At 41.3% G+C, this 26,411-nt stretch overlaps 2 protein-coding genes across 2 annotated transcripts in view; both read right to left on the reverse strand.

Moving 5' to 3' along the window:
- The window catches only part of CHAT (choline O-acetyltransferase), a 104,976-nt gene extending 90,468 nt beyond the window's left edge, over positions 1–14,508 (reverse strand). The window contains exons 1-2 of the mRNA XM_031956270.1: positions 14,300–14,508; positions 9,109–9,244 (exon numbers count right to left, since the gene is read on the reverse strand). Coding sequence (XP_031812130.1) covers positions 9,109–9,171 — 63 coding nt within the window. The 5' untranslated portion in view covers positions 9,172–9,244; positions 14,300–14,508. The remainder of the gene's footprint in view (positions 1–9,108; positions 9,245–14,299) is intronic.
- A 3,070-nt stretch (positions 14,509–17,578) lies between these two features.
- Positions 17,579–20,499, reverse strand: SLC18A3 (solute carrier family 18 member A3). The gene has a single exon (XM_003759273.3). It carries the CDS (start codon positions 19,929–19,931, stop codon positions 18,294–18,296), a length of 1,638 nt encoding a protein of 545 aa, XP_003759321.2. The 5' UTR covers positions 19,932–20,499; the 3' UTR covers positions 17,579–18,293.
- Positions 20,500–26,411: the final 5,912 nt, after the last annotated feature.

A 26,411-nucleotide genomic window follows, 5' to 3' on the forward strand; every position in this document is an offset into this window, starting at 1 on the left:
TTAAAAAACAACATTCAGCCATATTAGTTTCCAATTTTCCCAGCAATTTTTATCAAACAGTAAGTTCTTATCCCAAAAGCTGGGGTCTTTGGGTTTGTCAAAGACTAGGTTGCTATATTTGTTGACTGTTTTATCCCTTGAACCTAATCTATTCCACTGATCAACTAATCTATTCCTTAGCCAATACCAAATAGTTTTGGTCACTGCTGCTCTATAATATAATTTTAGATCTGGTACAGCTAAGTCACCTTCATTTGATTTTTTTTTTTCATTAATTCCCTTGAAATTCTTGACCTTTTGTTTTTCCATATGAATTTTGTTGTTATTTTTTCTAGGTCATTAAAATAGTTTTTTGGGAGTCTGATTGGTATAGCGCTAAATAAATAAATTAGTTTAGGTAATATTGTCATCTTTATTATATTTGATCGCCCTATCCAAGAGCATTTAATATTTTTCCAATTGGTTAGATCAGACTTAATTTGTGTGAAAAGTGGTCTGTAATTTTGCTCATAAAGTTTCTGATTTTCCCTTGGCAGATAGATTCCTAAATATTTTATATTATCAGTAGTTACTTAAAATGGAATTTCTCTTTGTAACTCTGACTGTTGGATTTTGTTAGTGATATATAAGAATGCTGATGACTTATGTGGGTTTATTTTATAACCAGCAACTTTGCTAAAGTTGTGGATTATTTCTAATAACTTTTAGCAGAATCTCTGGGGTTCTCTAAGTATACCATCATGTCATTGGCAAAGAGTGATAATTTGGTTTCCTCATTGCCTATTCTTATTCCTTTAATCTCTTTCTCAGCTCTTATTGCTAAAGCTAGCGTTTCTAATACAATATTAAATAGTAACGGTGATAGTGGGCAACCTTGTTTCACTCCAGATCTTATTGGGAATGGTTGCAGTTTGTCTCCATTACATATGATGCTTACTGATGGTTTTAAATAAATGCTGCTGATTATTTTAAGGAAAAGTCCATTTATTCCTATACTCTCAAGTGTTTTTAATAGGAATGGATGTTGGATTTTATCAAATGCTTTTTCTGCATCTATTGAGATGATCATATGGTTTTTGTTAATTTGGTTATTAACATGGCCAATTATGTTGATAGTTTTCCTAATATTGAACCAGCCCTGCACATTGATCCATACTTAACACCGTACACCAAGATAAGGTCAAAATGGGTTCATGACCTAGGCATAAAGAATGAAATTATTAATAAATTAGAGGAACACAGGATAGTTTACCTCGTAGACCTGTGGAAGGGGAAGGTCTTTATGACCAAAGAAGAACTAGAGATCATTACTGATCACAAAATAGAAAGTTTCGATTATACCAAACTGAAAAGTTTTTGTACAAACAAAACTAATGCAGACAAGATTAGAAGGGAAGCAATAAACTGGGAAAATATTTTTACAGTCAAAGGTTCTGATAAAGGCCTCATTTCCAAAATATATAGAGAATTAACTCTAATTTATAAAAATCAAGCCATTCTCCAATTGAAAATGGTCAAAGGATATGAACAGACAATTCTCAGATGAAGAAATTGAAACTATTTCTAGTCATATGAAAAGATGCTCCAAGTCTTTACTAATCAGAGAAATGCAAATTAAGTCAACTCTAAGATACCACTACCCACCTGTCAGATTGGCTAAGATGACAGGAAAAAATAATGATGATTGTTGGAGGGGATGCGGGAAAACTGGGACATTGATGCATTGTTGGTGGAGTTGTGAACGAATCCAACCATTTTGGAGAGTAGTTTGAACTATGCTCAAAAAGTTATCAAACTGTGCATACCCTTTGATCCAGCAGTGTTACTACTGGGATTATATCCCAAAGAGATTATAAAGAAGGGAAAGGGACCTGTATGTGCACGAATGTTTGTGGCAGCCCTTTTTGTAGTGGCTAAAAACTGGAAACTGAATGGATGTCCATCAGTTGGAGAATGGCTGTATAAATTGTGGTATATGAAAATTATGGAATATTACTGTTCTGTAAGAAATGACCAACAGGATGATTTCAGAAAGGCCTGGAGAGACTTACACGAACTGATGCTGAGTGAAATGAGCAGGACCAGGAGATCATTATATACTTCAACAACAATACTATATGATGACCAGTTCTGATGGACCAGGCCATCCTCAGCAACGAGATCAACCAAATCATTTCTAATGGAGCAGTAATGAACTGAACTAGCTATGCCCAGAAAAAGAACTCTGGGAGATGACTAAAAACCATTACATTGAATTCCCACTCCCTATATTTATGCACACATGCATTTTTGATTTCCTTCACAAGCTAATTGTACAATATTTCAGAGTCTGATTCTTTTTGTACAGCAAAATAATGTTTTGGTCATGTATACTTATTGTGTATCTAATTTATATTTTAATGTATTTAACATCTACTGGTCATCCTGTCATCTGGGGGAGGGGGTGGGGGGGGTAAGAGGTGAAAAATTGGAACAAGAGGTTTGGCAATTGTTAATGCTGTAAAGTTACCCATGCATATATCCTGTAAATAAAAGGCTATTAAATAAAAAAAATAATAAAATTAAAAAAAAAACAACATTCATACATGTAAGAGCAGAACCAAGGAATAGAAGAATAACAACAACCCAGAGAAAGATGGAACATCCAGGAAGATAGGAGATCATCAGTACCAAACCTTGTAGGAAGGTCAAGAAAGATACATTTTGAGTAAATAAGTTGGTTGGGGTAGTTGACCAACAGATAGTAAAAGTCAGAGTTGGGATATAAACTCAGATTTTTTTTTCTGGAGTGAGTGTTCTATTACTCTGTTCTCCATTCAGAAACTACTGAGCCTCTTTCCTAAATTTTTCCTTTTTTTCATACTCTGTATATGTCTTTATCTTTTACCTCCTCTCCTTTAGTCTCTCTCCTTCCAATTTCTATTTGCATTTCTCTCTCCCTTAATCTTTTTCCTCTGATTTTTTCCTCTTTCTTTCCTCTCCTTCTGGTCCTTTCTTCATTGTTTGTCCCTTAACTGGTTATAACATGAAACTGAAAATTTTTAAAAATCCCTGAGTATAATTTTATTTTGTTAAAAATTCAAAGTATATGAATTGAAGGTTGCATATGTCAGAGCTTTCACTAATAATCCATTTTCACCTAAGAAATTTTTATGTAACTCCAGATATATAAGTATATAAAACAGGTATACAAATCAAACATTTACTGATAACAAATCATTATTTGACAACTCCCACATTCAGTTATAAGATCCCATATGGGGTCACTACCACAGTTTTGGGACATATATCATTCAAAAAAAATCCGCCCTAAACTAAGTTGATTTTTATTTGTATGTGTCCTTCAAAGGATTTCCAACACTTTAGGATTATTGGCTCTTAAAATAAACAAAGGTTCCTTACCATTACCATAAAGCCAAATGAGTGTTTGACACAAAGCACATTTCTACAGCAAAAGAAAGTTGACATCTCACTGGTACAGAGGAGGTAGATTTCCAGGTAGTGAATGAGCATTTATTCTCATTTTCCATTCTTCTCTAAGTCAGTGGAAGAACTCACTGAAATCATATCTTTAATCTACTTTTGAAAACCAGAAACTAGAGACAAAACTATCCACTTATATTCTAGCATAATTAGCAGAAGTTGCAGTCTTTGATCTTGTGTAAAGAAGATACTATGATATCCCTGTTTATATGTTACCCCCACTTGCCTAATCCTAGCTCTATCATCCAATATCAAGCAGTAAAGAACATTAAATAACCTTGAGAGCAAGGGAAAGGAAGCAAGGAGTTCTTGGGGGATAATGGCTTGGAATCAGGGAAAGCAACTTTGGGTGGCATCCTACCAAATGGACTCTAATCCTGATTTTGCATTGAACCTTTCTGCCCAATGGGAAATTAAAATGAGACCTATTAAGTGAAGCAGTACCAAAGAAACAAAGGTCAGGTGTATTCCCCTGGCCTGATTATTCTCATGGATACTTAGAGAAGGAATGTTATGGTGCTATATAGATCAGAAGATTGGTACAGTTGAAAAGCATTAAATTTAGTGTCACCTCCAAGGTTCCTGCCAGCTGTAAATGCTCAGTTCCTAGAGGTAAAACTAACTAGTAGGGATATGCGAGCATGAAGCATAAAAAAGCCTCTTCCTCCTATCCCAAGGTAGCAGAGGAAGCCTGCCCAGTGAAAGTAGGTAACCTAGAGATGTGAATTTCCTCTGACCTGTGAGCAGAGCCCCCATCATTTAAAGAAAAGAGATGGGAACTGCAAAGGGTCTTTGTGTGAACAAACAAATTAGGACAGGTCCAAAGTTCATTAGCTCCAAAAAAATGATAATTAGGTATAGAATCATAGAATCTGAAAATTGGAAGGAGTTGTTCTGCATGGCTTTTGAGAGGAACCTTTTGGTCTCTATTTAGAAATACAGAAAAATATATTTTGGGTCCATTTAAGAAAAAACTTATTAACTAATGGAGCCATCCCCAGAAGAAACTTTAAAGCTAGAGGACTCTTTAAATATCGTACTCAGACATGACCATAGATTTAGAGCTGGAAGAAATCTAAGAGATCGTCTAATTCAACTTCATTCTGTAAGTAAAGAAATTGAGGTTCAGAGAGATTAAACAACTTGTTCATCATGCAAATAATAAATAGCAAAGATGGCATCTAAATAAATTTCTTCTGATCTTAGATGTAATGCTTTCCTCTATATCACTTTTGTCTCCATGGAATAGACTGTCTTATGAGGTAGTGAGCTCCCCATGGTCAGAAGTCTCTTGTCATCCAATGGAATGTTTGCTTTTTTTTTTTTTTTTCAAATATACCATCTCCAATTTGAAGGAATCTAGGGAGACCTGGTTAAGAAATGGTTTGCTGATCAAACATTTGGGTATTCTGGTACCTTCTGGGAATCTTATCTATCCTGGGAGGACAATTGTAAGATATGCCTGCAATGGGGTGTGGGGATATGTGTAGAAACAGATGTCTTGATATCAGCAATTTTATGAAATGCCTCCCTTTGTCATCAAGGAGAGGAGAGGCTAATAATGGCATATTAGAGTAGCAAGAATTAATCCTTCTGGTCTTCCAAAACAAACAATCTAAGGTTTTACAATTCTTTGTCCTCTAAGTGCTTTGTATAGAGAATCCCTAATATTGAGGGTATTTTATGACTCTGGACTAGGCACTCGGAAGCAAGGGAATCAGAATCCTAGACTGTTAGAGCTGGAGGGGAACTTAGGTAACATCTTATTCAACATTCTCTTAAACGGATGAAGAAATTGAGCCTAAGGCTCAGAGAAATGCGGTGACTTGCCCAAGATCAATGTCAAAGCAGAAACTGGAAATGTAGTTTCCTGTGTATTTTCTGGAAGTTTTGAATATATTTGTGAAGGTAGTATTGGGGGGGAGGAAGTGTGGGACAGGAGTGACATGTAGGGAGCCATAGTTTTGGAAGGTTTATCTTGTGAATTGAAAACTGAGTCTATGCACTTCTTATTAATGTAATTAAAATGCATATGAGACATATTTTTGAACATGCAAATGTGAGAATTTATTTTGCTGAGTTTTGCATATTTTATTTTTCTTAAATATATTTAATTTTCTTTTGACAGTGGGCAGGAAGTATTGGAGAGGACCGAGAATTGATATATGAAGCTATATATGATATAGTTTCACAACATTTGACACAAATATGTATATATATATACATATTTGTGTCAAATGTTGCTCTTCCCTGGTGTGAAATTTAGAGGGAAGGAGGAAAACCACTTGGAACTCAAATGAAACAAAAAAAAAATTACAGGGTGACAAAAAGTTCCATAAGTGCATGAAGTTCCATAATGTATATCCTTGGATTCAAACTGAAGAAATCAAAGAAAGGACAAAAATAGAAAATTAAGCAATTGTCCTCCTATTGAGAATTAGCAAAACAAATTATGTTATATCAATTTGAATTATTTTATATTATTGTAAATATGTACATAATATACACATATATTGTTTATAAATTGTTAGAATCCTTACAAAATGATGTCAGTTGCTTAATTTAGCATGGTACTTAGCAAATTCTCTAGTTCACTAATGTATTTAAGTACTCATTGGAGTTCACACTTTTGGGAGATTCACTGGTCAGTATTCAGTATGAGATTCACAAGTCAGAAACCCAAAATCCTACTCTCTCAGAGGAGGAGTCAATATTTGAGTTTACACCTCTAAAAGAGCATAAAAAGGAGCTGAGTTAGTGAAATGAATTAGTTCAGAAGAAGCCCACTCTCAGAGGCAGAACCAGATTCATTCATCCCATCTCACACCACCATGGTGGCAGGCTCTCCACCTTCACTTCTCCACTGAAAGATAGGCCTCTAAGAAAGCTAACCAGGCCCAAGGAAAGAGATGAGACTTGGAAGGAGAAAATAAATGTTTGGATTTTATCAGCTTGCTGCATTTGGAGTGATTATTACTCAGAACTGAAACTAAGGCTGCCTCTGAAAACCTCCCCAAGAAACCTGCTCCCACAGAGAACCATCATATATTATAAAAAAGAAGAGAACACCACAGTAAATATTTTGTATTATTATGCCAGAAGAAATAATTAAATGAACAGTTTCAGAGGAAGTTAGGAAGACCTCTATGATCTGATAGAGAATTAAATGAGTAGGACTAAAAGAACTATTTATTAAAATACAACATTATAGAGAAAAACAACTTTGGAAGACTTTAGAACTCTCTTCAATGGAATAACAAACCATAAGCCCAGAAGACGAAAGATGAAATAAGATTGAAATTAAATAGTCAAGGCTAAAGATGAAACGTGTCAGAGACATGGCGACCTTAAAATACAATGAGAGCATTCTGGAGTATTGCTAATGTAGGAATTGTTTTCCTAGATTATGTGTCTTACATTGAGGGTTTTCTTTTTCTTTTTGTTGTTGTCATTATTGTTCAATGATGGGATACAGAGGGAAAGATAGATTATAAATGAATATAAAATATGTATGTTTTTAAAAAAAGAATTTGCAGAATGAGATGAGGACTGTCCAATTACTTAGATAGCACCCCTCAGGAAGGCCTGGCTGAGCATAGGAAATAGGTTGCATCAGCAGTTCTCTCAAACACCAGGCTCTTCTTCTGCCTTGCTAGATTTAAGGAAAGTTTGGGGTCAGTTAGTCTAAGGCTTCTTGCCTCTTGGGAAAAGAGAGATCATCTCTTCGATGGAGAAAATAGAGGTCAGCAGGGAAAATCCAGGTGTTTTATAGACTCATAATTCTACCCTCTATATACTTACCCTTAACTTTGAGGGTGATTGGAATAGAAGCAATGATGACCAGACCATGTTATTTCTTTGGGAACAGGTTCCATTTCTGGGGTTATGGTTTCCATGAATTACTCTCCCATCTTTCCATTTTTAACTCTGTACTAGCTGATCTCTCTTTATAAGGGAAGGATGTTTCTCACTTCCTCTGCACCCCCAAGAAATGAATAATGTTTGGAATAAGAACTGAAAGACTCCATGGGAAATGATTTATGTAGAATTTAGATCACTAGTAATTCAGAGTCTAGCACTCTCTCACTCTGTTCAAATGAGTTTAGGAATATGATTACCCCAGCTTTTGGGACAAGAATTCACTATTTGACAAAAACTGCTGGGAAAATTGTAAACTAGTGGCAGAAACTAGATGTTGATCCACAGCTAACATTGTATATATAGATCAAAATGGATTCATGATCTAGACATAAAAAGTGATATTATAAACAAATTAGAAGAACATAGTTTACCTCTCAGATCTGTGGAAGAAGGAGGAATTTGTGACCAAAGAAGAACTGGAGATCATTATTGATCATAAAATAGATAATTTTGATTATATTAAATTAAAAAGTTTTTGTACAAACAAAATCAATGCAAACAAGATTAGAAGGGAAGCAATAACCTGGGAAAAATTTTTACATTTGGGAGTTCTGATAAAGGCCTCATTTCTAAAATATATAGAGAATTGACCCAAATTTATAAGAATTCAAGCCATTTTACAATTGATAACTGGTCAAAAGATATGAACAGACAATTTTCAGATGGAAGAAATTGAAACCCTTTCTAATCATATGAAAAGGTGCTCTAAACCATTATTGATTAGAAAAATGCAAATTAAGACAACCCTGAGATGCCACTACAAACCTCTAACATTGGCTAAGATGACAGGAAAAGATAATGACAAATGTAGGAGGGGATGTGGGAAAACTGGGATGCTAATACATTGTTGGTGAAATTGTGAATGGAGTCAACCATTGTGGAGAGCAATTTGGAACTATGCCCAAAAGGTTATCAAATTGTGCATATCCTTGGATCCAGCAGTGTTTCTACTGGGCTTATATCCCAAAGAGATCTTAAAGAAGGGAAAAGGACCTGTATGTGCAAAAATGTTTGTGACAACCCTTTTTGTAGTGGCAAGAAACTGAAAACTGAGTGGATACCCATCAACTGGAGAATGGCAGAATAAGTTATGGTATATTAATGATATGGAATATTATTGTTCTGTAAGAAATGACCAACAGGATGATTTCAGAGAGGCTTGGAGAAACTTACATGAACTGATGCTAAGTGAAATAAGTAGAACCAGGAGATCATTGTATATGGCAACAACAAGATTATGTGATGATCAATTCTGATGGACATGGCTCTTTTCAACAATGAGATGATTCAGACCAGTTCCAATGATCTTGTGATAAAGAGAGCCATCTACACCTAGAGAGAGGACTGTGGGGACTGAGTGTGGATTACAACATAGCATTTTCACTTTTTTGTTGTTGTTTGCTTATATTTTATTTTATTTCTCATTTTCTTCCTGGTTTGATTTAATTTTTCTTGTGCAGCAAGATAATTATATAAATATGGATGCATATATTGGATTTAACATGTATTTCTACCATATTTAACATATACTGAACTACTTGCCATCTATGGGAGAGGGTGGGGGAACAGAGAGAAAAACTGGAGCACAAGATTTTGCAAGGGTTAATGTTGAAAAATTATTCATGCATATGTTTTGAAAAATAAAAAAATTTTAATAAAAAAACTTTAAAAATAAATTTCAAAAACAGAAATGTGGTCACTTACTACTTCCTCTTTGCTGGCATCCTTTTCAGTCTTTTTCAGAGGCTTTTTCTCCAGAACAGGCATCTTTGAGTTCTAGCTGCTCACCCCTCTGCCTTGAGTCCAGGATTCAACACTTGTGGAGGATACTCACCAAGTACTAGGGATGAAAAGAGAAGAAGTGATTGAGAGGGGAAGTCAGTATACATTTGCAAACCAGACCTGAAAATATCCTCAGAGTTTTGAGTCCCCTTAACTCCCTTCTCTCCAAACCTAAACAAACTGATGCTCCATAAACACTTTGAGGAAGGTAGGGGCAGAAATTGTTCTTTCTATGTTAGAAATGGAGAAAATAAGCTACAGCCAGTGCTGTGGTTTCCCTGGGTACTTAACAATAAGACATAGTTCAGTCCAGAGCCATTAATTGGTTCCTATTCCAAGAATCTTTCCTCTTGATCTCACTGACCTTCTAAAATGATCTGGGAGCTGTATTCCAAGTAGAAATACTCAAGAGTACCTGAAATTTTCCTGATAAGCTCTAGGGGAAATATAATCTGTACCCGTGACAATATCTGGTTTCTGGTCCAGGTGTTGCCTCTATTTTGTGTCACTTAACTTTGCTGAACCTCAGTTTCTATGGGAAATTGAAAATTGGACTAGATAGATGAACTCTTATGGCCTGTCTAGTTCTGGAATGGTATGAGTTTAGAGCAATAACCTGGGAGCCAAGTGACCTGGTTTCTGGCCCAGCTGTGTGATTTTGAGATAAATCACTTTGTCTTTCTGAAACTCTTTCTGGAGAGTGGTATCTGAAAAATAGACACATTAACTGTAAAATTCTAGAAAATTAAAATGCACAGAAAATAAAAGGGCTTGCAGAAGCAAGTTATCAAATCTCTCTGTGCCTCAGTTTCCTTATCTGTAAAATGTGGAGGTTGGACTTAACTTGTCTCTCTTTTTAGCTTTAAATCTATGATTTTCTGGTCTATGTCCATTCAGAGATATTCATAACTCTCCCTACAGAGCCTCAAGATAAACAATAGTAGGGACAGTAATAATTTGGAAAATCAAAAGTACATAAGATAGCTATTATATGTGTGTGTGTGTGTGTGTGTGTGTGTGTATGTATGTGTATAAATGTATATATGTAAAGAACCTCTTGGGTAAACTGTTCTAACTCCTCCATAACATCTAAGCACCAGAGAAGTAAAATACCTTCCCAAAGATATGCAAATATTAGTGGAAAAAGTAAAAACTGAAACTTGAGCTTCTTGACTTCCTCTTTTAGAGTCAAAGATGATTAGAGCTGAAAGTAAGGTTTAGACATCATAGCCCAACCTTCCCATTGGAAAAGCAGTCTTTAAATTGTAAACTTTAAAAGTATCAACAGCAATCAAGATTCAAATAAGCAAAATTTCAAAATGAAATCATATGTGAAAGTACAAGCACCAAACATCTACATTTATTTTTATGTATATATTAAGATTATATTCAAAATAATATAACCAGCTGCCAAACTCTGTCTGAAGTCCGATCAAACCAAATCTTGAGCAGCAACTAGGGAGATGGACAGGGAGGGGATAAATAAGGGACAGGAAGGAGACAGAGTGGGGACGGAAAAGAGACAGAGTGGGGACAGAGCCTGTGCAGTCAAACCTAAATCAGGAACTTCATCAGATTAAGAGTGGAATGCATTAGCTTTGATAGATTATCTACCATATATAGTGATATATGTCTGACTGTGTCTAAAGAGAGAGGAAAAAAACCTTGTTTGGAAGCCTTAGAAATAAATGCAAAGTAACATTCAGAGAGGATAAGCTCTTATAAAATTCTAAGTTACTCTGAAATAAGAGCAAGAGGCCCATCTATGCCTGTGAATTTACACCTTGGTTGCCCTAAAAGGTAAAAAACTAAGATCAGGAAAGTGCCATGGCAGACTGTTGTAGGAGTTTTTTTTTTTTTAACCAAATTGAGTATTTTCTGATATTACTCAAATCAAAATCTTATAGGAACTGCCTATAGGTAAACTAGCCCTGAGTGATGGGGTTGAGACTTTGGATAGATCAGGCTTTTAGTGTCATGAGAGAGGAAACAAAGATAATGGGAAGTCTTCTAAAGATCCCCAGACAGAAAGGGGAGAGATAGCAGTTGAAACTGAAGCTTGCATACTTTCCCCAAGATTTTCCTTATTCTTTATTATAAAGCACAGAATATTTCTACTGGAGAGGATCTTTGAAGTCATCTGATCTAACCCCATGATTTTAACGATGAGATAATCAAAGGCCAGAACAGTCCTACCCAAAAGTCCTGCAATGTCTGAGTGGAACATCCAGGATTGATTATGAATTGGATATTTTATCCACTCTACCATGCTTTCCAACATCCCATATCTATCTGTGATTGATGTAACCTCTGTGTTTTCATAGCCACTGATATTTTTCTGCCTTCTGGAGACTTCAGATTTTCCTTCAAAATCTCTTAGCTAAAGTGTAGACACTTCTTTATCACAATTATAGCAAAGCTGATATTTCTAAAAGTATTTTACTGGGTGGCTACAGGGAAAATATAAAGAGGAATAGTGCAGTTAATGAGTTACATAATTCTGTGCTGTGTACAGTGGGAGGACCAATGTCCCCAGAAAAGATTCCTGCAATAGTTGCAATTTAGTACATATGGATTGGCCAATAATAATGACTGCCCCCTCTCCTTTTCTAACCCCCATGTGAATAACCTATCTGGAGAAGTATAGTTAAGAAAAATCCTTCTCTCTCAAAATGTCAAAGATTTTCTCCCTGGGTTCAGATGGACTGGACTTAGAGGATCTTGCACACTCCTCTGTTGGATTATCTATCTATGGCTCTTACTTTGGAAATTATCTTATTTTTCCTCCCCCATATTTGTGTCTATTCAATAATCTTGAAGACATCTTTTAACAATTTCTTAAGGCTGATTCTCCCCTTAGGTAAAATCTGGCTTCAATCTTTTGTTCCTATCATCTAGACCTTAGATTCTTTTCACTTTTTAGGGCATGAAACCCTTAAGCAGTCTGCTACTACTGTGAAAAGAACCACGAACCTGGGTTGAACATAGAGTCACAGGGCTACAGGTTACTACCTGTTTACTGCTACTTACTACCTCTGTGATCTCAGGCCATGTGTTTCATCTTTCTAATCCTTAGCTCCCTCAACTGTAAAATGAGAGAATTGAACTAGATCATTTCTATGATCTTTTGTGATCCTCTAACTTTCCATTACCCATGGCCCATGGTATAATCATTAGGAATTTTCCTCCCTTTCTATAAGTGGGCAATAATATATGCACATATATACATATGCATAATCTAGACAGGTGATTTTATGGGGAAAAGTTCTTGTTGTGTAAACTTTATCCACTAATACAGGTTATCAACTCATCTCTAATCTCTTATATTGTCATGGAGAGTTGCCTAGGGTTCTGAGAAGTTGTGCCTTGATTGTGGCTACATAGATATTATGTATCAGAGACAGGTTTTGAAACTAGACCTTTTTTGCTCCAATGCTTGTTCTCTAATCATGACATGGTTCTTTTTATAATATAATAATAATGATTGCTTTTGCTGCTGATACTATTACTATTACTACATTACTGAGGAGATCTGAAAGTAACTGGATTCATGATTTTAAACACTAGCATATCAGGAGTAGAGAGATGAATAGGTCAGGAAAGTAGGGGGAGAAGGCATTTAGATTGAAAGTCTTTATCCTTCATATCAAGTTCTGGCATCTCCAGGCTTTAAGATCCTCTTCTTACCTTTCCAAACTAGGACACCCCTTTGTTTTTATACCTTCTTCTACTTTTGTATCAAAAAATGGCTTTCCAACACAATTATATATTCAATACCTTATTTGTAATCAGAGTTCCACTCTCCCCACTCCTCATTCACACTTCTTAGATTGTTTTTCCCCATTCCCTTCTGATGCCTAAAGTCCTTTTCCTTTTGTCAGCAACACTAATCCTGGCCAATAACTTTATCTCCCCTTTCCATCTGACTTTTTTTTTTACTCCTTTCTGGAACATTTAATTATGATCCTTCCCTTTATCCTCCTAAACTCTTTCGGCCTCAGTTTCCTCATCGGTAAAATTGGCATAGTAATATACCTACATACAGGGTTATTGTGAAGATGAAAGAAATAATATGTAAAGTGCTATATAAATGTTAGCTATTGAAATAGTCTTTTCCCAATCCTTACTCTACTCAGGAAGAGAACATCTATCCAGAAAGAAGAGGGGAACTAAATCTTCTAGATTCAGGGGAGATTCCAGGGCTGGGGCAGCCATGAGTCACATAGATTTTCAAAACAAACTTCCCCTCTTTGCTTGGACTATTAATTTCTTAGCTCTTGACAAGCTGACACTCTGTATCATAGTCATGCTTGATTTTCTTTTCCTGTCTCTCGAAATAGAAATCATACAAGTGACTGCTGGATCTTGTCTGTCCCAGTCCATTTACAGGTCCATGGGTGCCTACTGCTCCCAGGAGAGTCATAGGCCTTGGCATTGTCCCACACATTCCTGCTCCAATTTCCCTCTTCCTCTTTCCCATCTGAACAGGGCTTCCAATACTATTCCTCTGGGTCCTGAGAGGAGTGAGGTACCATCTACTCCAAAAAGAGAGTCTGTTTCGACTATACTGAGTTCAAAGGTTTCCTTGGGAATGGAGTGCCCCTTGACGGTAAAGTCAGGACTGACTGAAGCAACTACCTTGGGGAGATACACTGAGTAGGAATCTTCTTTTAACCCAGGGGAACTGGAACTCAGAAGGAAAAGAAAGGGAAGCTTGCAGTGGTTAGAAGAGAAATCAAATCCGAATGTGCTCAGGAAAGTCCAGGTAAGGTCAGGGAATCTTGTACCCTGGCCCGGGGGAATGCATACAAGAATATCTTTAAGACAGGTGTCAGGGATCACTGGGACTACTCACAGAACTGACACCTAGATCCTCGGAGGGGAGTTTGTGGATATCACCCAAACATTTCTTCCATGCACAATACAGATCTGGTGATAGCCTCTAAATAATGCCCACGTGGGACCTCCGGGGACTTGGGGGACAATCCCCAAACTTTCTCCTCTTGTCTTTAGTGCCTCCTTTGCCCCCAGGGTCAAGGAAAGCACTCGTTTGCCATTAATAGTCCTTTCCTTCTACCCCACCCAACTCCACTCTGCTTCCTGCTCGCCTTACCTGCTGTAGTTGGCGCAGCTGCAACCGTGGGTGTCAGAAGGCGACTGCCAGGGTGCTAGGGTGCAGGGTTACTGACAAGCCAGCGTCTGGCCGACTGCCGCAATCAGAGGAATCAGCTTTGCTCCCGGGAGCGGCAGGCTCTGTCCATGGTAGCTTGTCCCGACGCGCCGCCCAGTTCCCCGCGGCCACTGGACTGGCTGCGAGCGAGCCCGGCGCGCCTCTCCTCACTTATTCCCTCCCCTCCCTCCCCTCCCCTGAGTAACCCTTCTTTCTCCTCCCCCTCCTTGCTCTCGTTTTCTTTCCCCTCCTTCCTCCCTCACCTTTCTCACCTTCTCCTTTCTTTCCCTCTTCTCGTTCTTTACTCTTTGCTTCCCTTTTCTTTACCCACTTTACCCTCTTGCTGTCTTCCCATTTTTTTTTCACTGTTTCCTTCTGTCCTTCTCCCCTTATTTCCCCTTTCCTTCCTTTTGCCTATTCTTTCTCATTTCCCTTTTTCCACTCTTCTTATCCACCTTCTTTTAGTCTCTTCCCCACCATTAAGTTCCTTCTCTTTTTCCTTGTCTATACTTCTGTCTCTCACCTTCATCTCCTCTCTCCTGTTGTCACCTTTTCTTGTCAGTCAAATTGGCTTCCCCTTCGAATTTCCAGTAGCCAAGACAGCTCTGGAAATGGCTCTCAAAGCAAGGTTAGATTGGCATTCAGGGAAGGGCACTGGCTTATACCTTCTGCTCACTCTATTGTTTCACACTTTATCATTCTATCTTCTAGGATATTTTTTTGGTACCCACAGACAGCTTCTTTAAACCTAATTGGATATGTGGGCTCCCCTTTTCTGAGCATTTTGTGTAAAGGGAAAACATCCCACGCAGAAAACATGGAAACATACATTTACACTTTAACACAAATAAACTCGACTCATACAGGCACAGTCAGGATTGGAGGGCCGAAGGACAAAGGAGAAAATACTTCCTGCATTAGGGTTTCAGATTGTTTGCTGACTTAGGGACATGCCGCAGGAGAATGGTGGAGGGAAGCTGGGAATCCTAAACCAAGGATGGGAGCTGGTATCTGGATCTTGGGGAAATCCTGAAAACCCAACCTTGGTCCAGCCCTGGATGATGGATTAGAATGATTGTCCCCACCCCCATTTATGATGAATAATTGTATATAGTCCCCCCAGATATAAGTGCTCCATTTAGCATAGACAAACATACTCAGATATTAATACACACAGTCAGGAACACAGGCAGAAATATAGTTGCATCCACTTATCCAGGGATTTGTATATAGACACAGATTCACACTCATATGAATACACAGATTCATACATGGAGACACATGCATAGACATTCATATCCATAGACACAGCAGAACACCATTAGACACAACTGAATACACACTTGTGCACATTTATATGATGCAGTCACAGTACACACATATGTGATGCAGTCATAGGTTCTACTTGTGTGGATATGTACTCACCAACACTCATAAAAATTTTCTTCTAAATCTCAGGACCAAATAATTGCTACTTCTCTTTGTGTGTGTCTGTATGTGTCTTTCTGTTTCTGTCTATATTTTTCTCTGTGTCTTTCTGCTTCTCTCTCTTTGGCTCTCTCTCTCTTTGGCTCTCTCTCTCTCTCTCTCTCTCTCTCTCTCTCTCTCTCTCTCTCGAAGGCTGGGAACTCAGTGATCAGAGCCTGGACTAGTAAAGACTGGCATGATGAGCCCAATAGATTTTTCCTTAGCTAAGTTGAATGCAGGAGCTCTCAGATAGGCAGCACAGAGACACATAAAAAGATACCTTTCCCAGTCACACAAAAACACAATACCACCTAAAGAAGACTGACACTTACATATTCCAGGGAGACAAGCAGCTGAGAACTACTCCCTCTCTCTTACCCGAGTGTCTTCACGAATACACAACAACACACACCGAAATATAGTCACATCATTAAAGGAACCCAACTTGACACAGGGACAGTTACCTATTCCTTCTTGTAGAGGAGGATATATAAACCCACAAAGAGACAAAATTCTCCTGGAAACACATACGAATTTACTTTTGAAAGGGCTTGGGTCTCTTCTTTGCCTTCTCACTGGATCGTTGCCATCCATGTACTTACCATTTGCTTCCTTATTTTTCTTTATTTGGAACTCAATCATCTAGTGGAGAAGTTGTGGGAAGATTGTGAAACTGAGTCTGGAACCAGAACCCCTGCCCAAGCAGGCGGGGCCTCCCCCTGGGCCCTACCTGGCTTCTCCCAAGTCAGAGAGTCCCCTCATAGCCAGGGGCTTAAATGCGTAGATGGAGATTCAAAATTGAGGCGTGAGCACGGGTAAGCTGGAAATAGCCTTGTTCATTGTGTGATGAGTATATGCCTTTAAGATAGTTTATAAGTGCTAACCTTGCATTTTAAAGATATGTGTGTGTGTGTGGAGGGGGTGGTGGTGATGGAAGGGCTGTCCTCTCTGGTACCAGGAGGCTACTCCGGGTGCTTCAGAACCAGCCCTGAAAGAAGCAAAGCTTAGAAGTGGATGAGGAGGTAGTAGTGTAGGTGCAGGGAAGGTAATAGTACAGAAGGATTCTGTGTTTCGAAATCTGCTGTGTGGGCAAGAGGCGGAGAACAGGTTGTGGGTGTGAGGATGGGGAGGGGGACACGTGTGTGTTCGTGTGGAGAGGAAGCTTAGATCTCATCTAGGGTCCCAAGGGTACTTGTGCATGGTAGCTGATATATTTAGTAGTGTGTACAGGGTACATACGTGAGTGTGTAGCACGCGAACGCGAACGCAAAAAGGGAGTGTCTTTGTGAAAGCAAATGTGCAAGAGAGTAGAAGTACAGACATGTATAGAAGAAGGATGTGTGTACGCTGAGCTGGGATAAGCGCTAGGGATGTGTGGAGGGGTACGAGGGTGCAGGCACGTGTATGTCTGGAGTGTGTGTGTGTGTGCGTGTGTGGTGTGGCTGAAGGGGGTGGCCCTACTAGTGGGGAAGAAAAGGAAATGTTTCGGCTTCCCGGAACCCAGTTAGTCTTAGGTAGGCAAATTAAAGGGTTGCAAGGGAACAGTTTGGGCACTTGAGTCTATAGGGATAAGTCAGAGGCTCCTTATCCTTCTCTGCCTCCAACTTCGAAGGTACTGTCCAGGTCCGTGGTGTGTGTGTGTGCGTGTGTGTGTGTGTGAAAATAATTCCCACCCACTCCCTTCCGGAAGGCAGCCGGCTCTCCAGACCTTGGCTTCTCTCGCAATGCGAATTAGAGACCTAGCAATGAAGAGGCTTCGGTATATACACTTTATTGAGTTCCTGTCCCTGAATATACAACTTGAATGACATTACACGGGTTTTATTCCCCGTACAGAAATACACAGTATGTCACACACATTTTTTTGTTTTGTTTTGTTTTTTTCAAATTCGAACAAACTTTTGCACACAGAGACTCCAGCTAAATGGGATAGGCAGAGATGAGAGAAACCACCCCACCCACTCCCGCCGAGAAGTTTTAGGGTTGAGGAGGAAGGGTGCGATGTAGTCTCTGGGAGCGTTATACCCTAGCAAGGCGTCGTTACCTCAGACTGCCTCAGGTCCGGAAGACCCAGCAGGAATCGCGTCTCCGATTTACCACGGAGATCACTCCCGGTGCCGGAGAACTGTGGGTCCGGCCAGTTATTGGGACGGAATTGGGCACAGGAAAAGGGTACTGGGTAACATCTGTGAGACAGCGGAGCGAAAGAGAAGGGAGACATTGAGGATTACCGAGAGAACGGGAGGGAAGCAGAATACACTGGGAACGTGTCCTAAGAGCGGAGAGAGGGACATACATTGGTTGCACAAACAATAAGGCCCTCCAGCACCACCCACCTAGCCTAGACAGTGTTATATGGGTCTATTTTCTTTAGTTTAACCCTTTTTATACCAAGTTTCTAAGAAAAGGAGGAGGCAGAGGAACAAGGGGTTTAAAGGACTTGTCCTCCCGCGCTCCTCCCAAATATTTTTTAACTGTACTCGTAGTCGTAGTCCGAGGACTCTTCCCCGGACAACGCCCTAGGACGGTCCTGGGCGGCGCCTTCCCCCTCCCATCCCAGGGAAACCTCCCCTTCGGGGGGCAGGCCGTGGCGAGGCTTGTCTTTGCCTAACCGCTCCTCCAGGCGGATAGTGTCGTAGAGGCCCTTGGGTGACTCGTCCAGAAGCACGTCCTGCTCGGAACGGGACGGCGTCATATAGCAGACGTTGCGAAGGAGCAGAAGGACCGGGGCGTAGAGCAAGTTAGCCAGGCCCATGCCCAGGTTGAGCTGGGGGAAACCGAGAGTGTGTACGATCTGGCTGGCCACGATGGGCCCGAGCGCGTAAGCCACGGAGTAGGAGATGTCCGCGATGGCGTAGACGCTACCATAGACGGAGACGTGGCGCACATCCACCAGGAAGGCGAGCGTGGGAAGCAGCGCGGTGTCTACGAGCGCGATGCCGAAGCAGATGCCGCACAGGGGCACCACCAGCTGGCCGAAGTTGTGGCAGGCCGGCACCGTGCAGGAACTGGCTCCGATGACCACCAGTCCCAGAGCCCCGTAGAACCACTGCAGGTGGGGGTAGCGCGCCGCCAGCTTGACCGTGAGATAGACGCCCAGGACGTGCGGAAAGAAGGCTGGGAGCCAGGTGAGTCCCATCTCCCACTCGTTCGCCCCCATGCTCTCCTTCATCCAGTTGGCGATGGTGGGCTCCAGAAAAGCCAGCGGAATGTTGCAGGTGGTCAGTGCCCCGGCCACCACGGCGATGTACGGGTCCAGCATGAGCCGGTGGATGGGCGTGCCCACAGGCAAGTTTTCCCGCGCCTTGACGGAGAAAGGCTTGGCTACCAGCATGAGGAGGAAGCCGTCCAGCAAGGAGACCACGGCCAGCACCAGGAAAGGATACCTCTTCCCTGCGAACTGGTAAAGGGCGCCGCCGAAGGGGGGCGCAACGAGGCTGCCGAAACTGATGAAGGCCAGGGCCACGCCCAGGGCCCGGCTGCGTTCGGGCTCCTCCGGGTATTTGTCTGCGATCATGGCTATACCCGACGTGTCGGCGAAGGCCGAACCGAGCCCTTGCAGGCTGCGGGCGGCAAACAGGGTCGCGTAGTCCTCCGCAAAGGCGAACAAGACGGTGGACGCGAACATGACGCCCAGGCCGATGAGCAGGGGCGCGTCGTAGCCCACGCGGTCGATGAAGGGCCCGCTCAGGGGGTTCACCAGCAGCTGCAGAATGGCCTTGGAGGCGAACAGCACGCCGATCTTGATGTCCTCGCTCTCGGTCGGGTAGGTGGGCTTGGCGCTGGACTTGGGAGGGGGCGTCGGGGCGCTGGTGGCATTGGCCGGCTGGCTGGCGTTGGCCGTGGGCGGCAGCGGCGGGTGGTGGTGGTGGTGCGGGGAGTCCTCTTCGCTGCCCTTGTGCATGCCCGCGATGTAGACGGGCACAATGGGCACGATGACCATGTAGAGCATGTTGTCTAGAAAGAGCGCCACGCAGACGATGACGAGGATCAGCCGGCGCTGCCGGTGGGTCTCCTGCAGCGCCGAGCCCAGGCGCCGGGTGCGCTCGCCCACCGCTTCGGACAGCTTCCCCGCGGCCGCTTTGGCCAGTCCCGCGGGCGCCGCCATCGTCCCCCTCCTTTCCGTGAGGGCCTCCTGCGGATGCTTCAGCTCCCAGGAGCCCGAGACTCACAGGGCATGGGGAGAGGCAGAGTCAGAGGCGTCCGGCCTGGCTCCCCCCGCTGGCCTTCCCCGCGGGACCGTTCCGCTCTCCGCGAAGCTGTAGCCTCCGAGTCTCAGCCGGCGGTCGGGGCAGGCTCCGTGCCCCCTACGTGGGCGATATCCAGATAGTCCAGGGGGGCGCACGGGCCCCAGCTTTCTTGGTGCGCCGCCCAAAGCCTCTCTCCCGAAGAAAGGATGCTCGACTCCAACTCCCCTCGCCTCGGTCTTCACCTCCCCCACAGCAAGGGGGTCGTCTCAGGACCTAGCCCCTCGGGTAGAGAGCAGCGTTTAGCTCTCGGTGCCGCCACCGCCCCTGCGGCTCAGGGGGCCCCAGGGAGCTGTGCGCTCTATCGCCACGGGCGCATCTCTGGCAGGGACCGAGACCCTGTGCGCTCTGCCCTCCACCAAGCTGCGCGGAGCCGGCTTTTGTTGCCCTGGGCACAGACCGAGTTGCATGCTTCTTGTTTCTTTACTCTCACTTAGCAATTCCCCCCTCCCTTCTACCCCTCCCTTTTCCTCTTGCTCTCCCCCTCCCCCATCCCTATCTCTCTATCTATCTCTCGGTTTTTTGGGCTTCTACTTGGGCTGTGACGCGGTGAGTTCCGGCCCCGGAGTGGTGCCCGGGTCTGCTTGCGTCTGCTCATTCCGAGGCGGCACATGTAGGGGCCGGAGCCAATGGAGGGCCAAGAGGAGAGAAACCCTCCTCCACTCCCTCCCTTACCTCTTACTTTCCCCCCCCCCCCCGGCCTTGTCCTGGCCCTTCCTCCCATTCTTTTTCCTTGGGGTTTTAAACAGGGTAGGGAAAGGCAGAAGGGAAGGGAAGACAGGAGGAAAAGCATTTGTTTAAAAGGGGAGACTCGGTTTTCTTTTTGCTTTTCCCTGCGACACCCATAAGGGAGACCCCCCCCCACCAGACTGAGGAAGACGATGAGGGAGGAGGCCTGGATTGGCTTCAGGGAAAAAGAGAAAAGAACTAATCTCTGGATGCCTGAAACTAGTAGTGTGACTTCTGGAAGAGAGAGAGAGACTTGTTGGTTTTAGGCACCTGGTCCTGCCCTAGGGGCTGAATGACAGGCCAAGACTCCGTATCTTTTGAATACTGGTTTCTCTGGCTCCCTACAAGATTCAGCTCAAAGCCCATCTTCTGGACGTCTTTCCTGGTCCCAACCTTCTATCCTACCCAATGCTAGTGACTTCTCTCTTAAATGACTTTCCATTTACAATGCCTATAATATATTATAGATGGTATGTATACGTGTTACATAATCATTGCTGCAAACATGCATTGTCAAGGATGTTCAAAGCTATTTGTTGTTAGAATATGCATCAGAATGTGAGCTCCACGAGAGCAAGGATCGTAATGTTTTTGCTTTTGTTTGTAGCCCCAGTATCTGGCACATAGTAAAGCTCTTAATAGCCGCTTGTTGGCCGATTGACCGTAAACTTACACCCCAAAGGGGTGACTTGAGAAATACGGATCAGCCACTCTCAATTTTTCCTTGGGATACTGGTGGTTGCTGCTGCTAGTGAAGGGACGAAGGTCCTTGGAGATTGCTTAACGGAATCGGTGACTTAGGGGAGGCTGACTTCCAGTGAGCCGCGGTGGCCCCCTGCAGACACCTGCACATATCCCCTTGCGAGTGCTAAGGGGGCCAAGCTGTGTTTATGTCTGTGTGGATGTCGATCACTTAGTACGAAAGAGAGCAGAGTGGGTGGAGGCTCATCAATGATCCTAATCCATTGTCCTTGAAAGAACTGAATTCAATTTGTACCCTTCATCCCGTCACAGACAGCCGAAGGTTTGAGGCAAGGTTGCAGGCTTCCTTGGACAACGACACCTTGGACATCGGCAGTCTGGACACTATTTCTGTCTGGCTTGGTCGAGGCGGCGGGGAGGGAGTTTGGTGACAGATTGTGGTACCCCGGCAGAACAAGCTAAGTCAAGTCTGAGATCTAGGAGGTGCTGCTCTTCTCCCTCCCTCAAAACTGTGAGCCTGGAAATGCCTGCGTATGTAGGTGTGCGTTTGTGTAGTCAACAGATTTGCCCCAAACCGGCCCCTTTCTCCAGCACCTCAAACTCTCTCTGAGTCGGATCCTGGCACCTCCCGGAGAATCTCTTCGCCTGACCCTCCTTTCCATTCAAACCTTACCACCCCCTATTTCTCTCCTGGCATCGGGAAGGAGAGCTGAACAGTGTGACATCTCAGATATCGTATTAATGGAGGGATTCCAGGGGTAAAAGCTGGGGTGTCTGGATCTCTCCGAAGCAAGCACATATCTCCGGGGAGACCAAAACGAATTCTTTCGAAAACTGATCATTCAAACTTCCTAGGAAAATTGTCCGGGGGCCTGGAGTTTCAGAAGAGTGAGGAGAGCACCTTTCAGGGTTAATTTCATCAAGTCTTTGTTTCAGACTGCTATCAAGTAGCACTTTGGTGAAGCTGGCTCTGAGAAGCCCAGTGTATTCTGACTTCTCTACCCTTTCACTCCCCGAACACACTACTCATTTAACAGAACTTGGGGGTGGGGACTCGATTCCAGACCTTTGGGGGAACTCCCAGCGTGGAAATTTTCCACCGATGTGGATCAGAAACTTGTCTGTAATTTATAGTCTTCGAACTGTCTGGTATACTAAGAGCTTAAGTGTCCTAAACCTATGGTCATACAGCCAAGTGGTCGACATGCATTATTAAGCTCTTGCAATGTGCCAGGGACTATGCTAACCCCTGGGGATGCAAAGTCAAAAGGGAAAAGAAAATGAAAAAAGTGAAAGAGCTTACAATATCTAAAATAGATACAAGCTGATGGGAGGGAAAGGGGAAGGCACTGGGTGAGATTCTTATCGGGAAAGTCTCATGTCAGTCAAGCATATATTAAATACTTAACCATGTGCCAGCCACTATGCAAAATGCTGGATATACAAAAAAGAACAAAAACACAGTCCTTGCTTTCATGGAGCTCATATCTAATGGGGAAGACTATGTAGCTCTACAAAACTCTGAGATATAGATAGATAAGATAGATAGACGGAAAAAATAGAAGTTCATCTCAACGGGGGGATGGGATGAGGGAGGACAGACTTATAAAAGTCTTCTGCCAAAGGTAGAATTGAATTTAGATTTGAAGGAATCCAGGGAAGTCAATCAGGTCTGAGAATTAGCAGTGCAAATGAAGAGCTGGGGAATGGAGTTATTCTATATGAAGAACAGCAAGTGGGCTAGTATAGCTGGTGTGTCTTGAGTTAAAGGTTGAAGGAAATTGGGAATTCTAAGAGAGAGAGAGATAAATATACATCAGATGTAAGATATGAACCTCAGAGTCTAAGATCTGCTCTTTCTAGTACACCTTACTCCTTTTTATTTGACATGCCATATAAAAATTAGCTGGCATTTAGATCTCCTTTTAAAGATTGTGAAGCTTTTTCATGAATTATCCCATTTGTTATTCCCAGTCCTGAGTGACATTATTCTTATCCCTTTTTTATAAAGGAAAAAAAAGAAGTCAATCTCTCTAAGTGATTTGTTTATGGACACAAAACTACTAGAGGTTTAATTTTATAGGATCTAGGACTTTCTGTCCCCTCCCCATTCTACAGATGAAGCAACAGTGAAAATTGAGTGACAGGCCATATAGTAGTTAGTGAAATAACAGAGCTGGGGTCCCTGTTAATTTGGTTTCCTCTCTTAGAAGTCTGTGAACTCCTTGGGAGCAAGGGCAATAGATAATAATAACAAAATGATGATTAGGGAGTACGTGAATGTTTCCAAATTGTTTTCCTTATGACAACTCTGTGAGGTAAGGTCTTATAAGTTGTTATATTCCTGGTGACACCTAGAGCAAGGTTGAGTAAGGAGGAGTTTCATAAATGCTTCTGGAATTTTTTTAAGAAACAGAGTTGGATAATCCCTAAGGTCCCTTTCCTTTTTTTTTTCCTTTTGAATTAATGGAAGTATTTTCATAACACTATACTTTTTTTAAGAAATGATTTTATATTTTAAATTTTATTATTTTTTTAATTCCCAAAGTACCTTTCATTTGAAAAGTTTAATGATTCTATAACTTATCATGCATAAGAAAGTTCTTTCTGGCTTGATATAGTAACATTATTTTTTTTTGTTAGAGGTTCTTCTTTTTGGAAAAAGAAAGAAGACTGCTCAGGGAAACTGTTTAGACTGTCTCGTTTTTTCCTCTTAGCCAGAGGCCTTTGTAACACCACTAGATACTAGCTCCCAACTTTAATGAAAAGGTACAGGGCAAATATAGCTCTATCATCATAATTATCATATGCAACATTTATGAAACACTATGGTTCACAAAGCTTTATATATGTTATCTTGTTTGTTTCTCATAATCACTCTGTGAAATAAAAGCTATTATCTTAATTTTACAGATCAAGAAATTGACCCTAAGAGGTATTAAGTGGCTTGCCTAGATCACACAGTTAGTGAGTATCAGAGGTAGCATTGAACTCAGATCTTCCTTATGTGGAGTCCAGCACTTTAGCTACTATAATACTTTGTTACCTCCTTGCTTTATTTCCTTGGTCAGGTCCATCATCTCTAAGCTTTCAAGTCTTGGGAAAGAAGGAAGGGCAAGTTGTAGAGGTGGAACTTTCTGGTTGTTATTCTGTGCATTAGCCTGGCTAGCCAGAAGCAGTGAGGTCATTGGAAAATTGGCTTCCCTCCCTGTCTTGAAAGAGATGCGGTGGGGATGAGGTGATGGAAAGCAATGAATCAGAGCTAAAGACAGCAGCAGCCCCCGCCCCCTTTTGGTGCCAAACCACTGTAATAACCTAAGTGCAGCAGCCTGGAAAAGAAGTCCTCCCCCACTTTGCTCCCTGGCAGCCTCTCAGCCACTTTGTGACATTTCACTCCTTCCCATTTATGGGTCCTGTAGGGGCAATGTAAAAAAAAAAAAAAAAAAAAAAAAAAAAACTGTACCAGGAGGTAGGAGCTCCCTGTGACCTTGACCAAATAAGAGCTTCCCCTGAGCCATAGAATGTTTATATATTTATATCATTATACCATATGTGTTTGTTCATTCATATTTATTCCAATATATTTATTTTATTATACTATTATTCATTTATATTACAATATATTTATATCCTTACATTATATATGCAGTATTTATATTATGATATATATGTCTACATATTTGTGATAATGTAATGTCATACTGTAACATTTATATTATTATATTATAATCTAATTACAATATAGTCAATTTAACCACAAATTAACACTTGTTACCTGAAGGTAATAATACTTGATAGGAGGCAGGAGACTTGGAACAAATTATAACTTCTGGCAATCACATGTAGAAGTGCCTTGACAGATAGTTCATTTCTTCAGGACAAGGGACTAAAGCCTTATAATTAATACCTAGTTACTTACTATATTATAGATTGCCTTTCAGTCCCTTACATATTTTATGTTTATTCTTGTTTCCTAAATCAAAATTTAAGGACATATCATTTTTTTTCACCTGAATCTTGGAATATCTAGACATATCAGATGTTCTTTGTACATCATCATTCTCATTATCAAATAAAGAATTGAATCTTTTAAAATTAAATTTTATTTTGTTAAATAAAAAAACTACCTTTTCTCCCTTTTATTTTCGCATATCACCCTCCTTAGAGAAATCAAGAAAATCAAAAATATCTATGAGAAACATGCATGTCTATTTTGTAAATATTTGAGAGGTCATGAGGAGCAGAAAAAATGTCTAGGTCTCCATTTTGTTGATTATGTGATTCAAAAGTCCTCATACTGACATAAAATATGCCTTTTTATTACACCTATTTGTCCTAAAAAGATCAATTATGTATCTCAGAAACTTTAATTGAGAGATTAAATTTAAGTTATAAATTTAGGGATTAAAGTAGAGTTAAATTTCAGTTAACGGAGCAGCAAAAACTGATGGCATATGGTAGGTCTCAGACATTAATATGCATTAAAAATTTATATTCCAAACTTTAAATTCTCCCATTGTTACAACCCTGGGCATTATGGCAGCATCTTGGAGTTTGGGAAAGTAGGGTGCTATGATGTAAATATGCATGATTGTTGGGACAGGTTGGTGGTCCACTTGACAGAGTGCTGAGCTTGAAATCAGAAAGACTCAAATTAATGAATACAAATCTGGACTTATAACTGTGTAACCCTGGGCAAATCATTTTACATTGTTTGCTTCAGTTTCCTTTTCTGTAAAATGAGCTGAAGAAAGAACTGCCAAATCACTTTGTATTTTTTCTGAGAAAACCCCAAATGGAATCACATGACTGAAAAATAACAACTTAACAATTCCCAGAAGCTAGCATTGTGTTGACATGTTGGAGGAGCTTTAATATATTTATTGAATGGAATGAGGTAAATATATATG

Source organism: Sarcophilus harrisii, chromosome 2 (genome assembly GCF_902635505.1).
Source record: "Sarcophilus harrisii chromosome 2, mSarHar1.11, whole genome shotgun sequence".
In the NCBI taxonomy this organism is placed as follows: Eukaryota; Metazoa; Chordata; class Mammalia; order Dasyuromorphia; family Dasyuridae; genus Sarcophilus; species Sarcophilus harrisii.

Excerpts from the sequence above, each read along its gene's own strand:
- SLC18A3 (XM_003759273.3), bottom strand. The coding sequence starts at position 19,931 with ATGGCGGCGCCCGCGGGACTGGCCAAAGCGGCCGCGGGGAAGCTGTCC.